Genomic DNA, 2,884 nt, shown 5'->3' on the forward strand with positions numbered 1-2,884 from the left:
ATGGATGGATGGATGGATGGATGGATGGATGGATGGATGGATGGATGGATGGATGAATGGATGGATGGATGGATGGAGACATTAATATAGACCAATCTAGCAGATACAAGAAAACAATCCAACCCTTATTTGAAGGCAGGGAACCAGAAATAACCTCCAGAAATATTGAAGAATTCAGTCACTTCATCAAGTGCCAAGCCAAATACAGTACATGACACGCATTGGTCAAACACAGAAGACTCGAAATCCCACTTCCATCGAACTGTACCTGCAGTTCTGGGTTGTTGTTTTTTTATTTCTTTATCTTGGCAAGATATCCCTCGAACTACGGATCTCTCGAACTACCGAGGCCCGTCCGACAAATTCGAGCTATCCGTGTTATACTGCATGACACTCACTTGTATCTAATAACCCTGTCTGGATAGGGATTGCTGCTCAAGGCTGTGACGACTTGCTTCAAGGCCACCAGAGCTTTGGTCAGGTGTGGCCCTCCCTGAAGACTGAGATGCTCAGAGTCAGAGACGAGCCTCTCGAGACCAGGAAGTTCGACGACGGTAAACTTCGACTTGAACGGCTGAGGACTTGAACCAATTCTCTGAAGGTCAGAAAAAAAGAAGAAATTATTAGGCTCTAATTTCTATTTTGAAGGTAATATTTTTGTATGTATTTTGAAAAAAACGGTCGTACTTGTTACTAAGAGAGAGAAATGTACACAAGCAACATTTATTTTCTTGCAGATTTTCCTCTTTACATGTACTCAAATAGCTAATCTAATGGTCGCTTGGTGTTTTGATGGCAGATTTCGACAAGTTCCTGCTGCCTTTTGGTAATTCAATACGAAAAATAACCATGAGAGTTGTTTAAAAAACTTTTAAAAATTAGAAGTTTGAGGTTTCAAGTCTAGGGGTCAAAAAGGTGCTTTGTTTTCTGTTGAAAGTTGTGGGAGGCATATCGCAGATGAAGACAATGTTCCTCTTTTCAGTGGAGTCAATTTCGGAACTCTTTACAACATATATTTGTTCTTCCTACATCTTCTTTGGGAGCATTCATCATTACATTAAATTTTCATTATCACATTCACTCAAGTGCCCTTTTTTTTTACTCACTCACATATTTAGTTTAAGCATTTCTTCTTCCATTAATTCAAATAAGCCTTTGCCAATTCATGTTTTATCTTCAGTTACCTACAATATTATAGTAAGCATTGTCCCACCAAAATAGATACCAGAATTCGTGTAGCATTATGATGCTTCAAAGGGAAACTATCAAAGCCGTGCATTTTCGAGAAGAAAAAAAACTATCAAAGCCGCGCACTATCAGGGTAGTGCACTTTTTGACAATGTTAATACAATGAGATTGCCGATTCCATCTAATGGTTACAGCCTCCTTGACAAAATTACTCTGTACAGCTACAGCTCCATGGTTCAAACATATGTACATGTATAATCATTCGTCATTCTGCAGACGTCAAGCGACTTCCAGACCATTTCTAAGCTGAAACTAAAAAACACATACTAAACAGAAAGGCACAAACAAGAAAGAAAGGAGAATGTGTAGAAAGTAAATGTACGCAGATGGACAAGTCTCACAACATCAATTTTCATCCTGAATGAGCAAGAAAATGCAGCCCCAATACTTTAAAGATCGCCCCTGTCCTACTGCAGATATGTTTTTATACCTGAAAAGCCTATGCATTCAATACAAAATCTAACTGATATCTCGTCCCAAGCCCAGTAAAACGCTCAGGATAGGCCTACCTAAATTGTGGATTTGGTAGTCGGCAATCTAATTGTATTGATATCGTCAAAAAGTGCGCGGTTCTGATAGTGCGCGGCTTTGATAGTTTTTTCTCGAAAGTGCGAGGCTCTGGTGTTCTCCCGTTTCAAACTCGGTCGCAGCATCATGAGTCTCTTCGTGTGTTCAAAGTCACCCCTTTCTCGCCGGGTGCCGGTCTTGAGACTGCCAACACAAGAGCTCTCCTTCTTCTTTTGGCCAGGGCTATCGCGGTTTCCACCTCTGTCCAGCTATTTCCCATCTCCTTTAGGCCCTAATTTAAGACCCTCCTCCAACTCCTTTTAGAACTTTCCCTCTTTCTCTTTCCATGCGGATTCCATCTTAACAGGTAATAGATAGCATATTTGTTTAGCGCAAATTCACGCTTATCAGCAAGCTATGCGCTTTACAATCTATATTATGATTACCCCAGGAGACCTAATAGCATTCTGAAACAATCTTGATTTACTGGGAAGCACACATAAAGCTCACATTTTAATGTTACAAGTATGCAATATAAGTGTTCACTGTTATATCACCCCTACTACATACTAAATAAAACAGACCAGGTCACAATCTCTCGACTCCGTTTTGGTCCAAACAGACTCAAACACCATATGCGCACTAAATTGAAAGTGAGAGAGTCCGCGATCTGTGAATGTGGACACGACCAAGAGGATGCCAACCATATTATCCTTCAGCACTGCCCGCGCTACTCCACCCTTCGTACACAGAAGTGGCGGAATGAGACTCCTCTTGAGAGAAAGCTCTATGGCAGCCTCTCAAATTTGAAGCGGGCTGCACAGTTTGTGCGCGACATCGAGAACGAGGAAGAACAAGAAGAAAACTGTTATAGAGAGAGATCCATCGCATTCGTCTTGAGGCCTGAGACTTTACTGCCGGCCACTGTCACCTGTCTCCATGCTCTGAAATCGATCTGTGGTGAGGTCCCTCTTTCAGGTGTCTGGTAGCTGAATAGATGTGTGAGTAGGCTAGGTATGAGTTTGTGTGCATGGATCCGAGTTTGTTGTTGTAAATGTGTGTGTGTGTGTGTGTGTGCGTGTGTGTGTGTGTGTGTGTGTGTGTGTGTGTGTGTGTGTGTGTGTGTGTG

The 2,884-nt window shown here is 41.7% G+C and overlaps 1 protein-coding gene across 2 annotated transcripts in view; it reads right to left on the minus strand.

Moving 5' to 3' along the window:
* Positions 1–2,884, minus strand: part of LOC101861475 (coiled-coil domain-containing protein 78) — a 53,405-nt gene that overhangs the window by 21,883 nt on the left and 28,638 nt on the right. For both annotated transcript variants that reach the window (XM_005089109.3, XM_005089108.2), the window contains exon 6: positions 399–595. In XM_005089109.3, the coding sequence (XP_005089166.1) occupies positions 399–595 (197 nt within the window). The remainder of the gene's footprint in view (positions 1–398; positions 596–2,884) is intronic.

This window comes from Aplysia californica, unplaced genomic scaffold (genome assembly GCF_000002075.1).
Source record: "Aplysia californica isolate F4 #8 unplaced genomic scaffold, AplCal3.0 scaffold00003, whole genome shotgun sequence".
NCBI lineage: Eukaryota > Metazoa > Mollusca > Gastropoda > Aplysiida > Aplysiidae > Aplysia > Aplysia californica.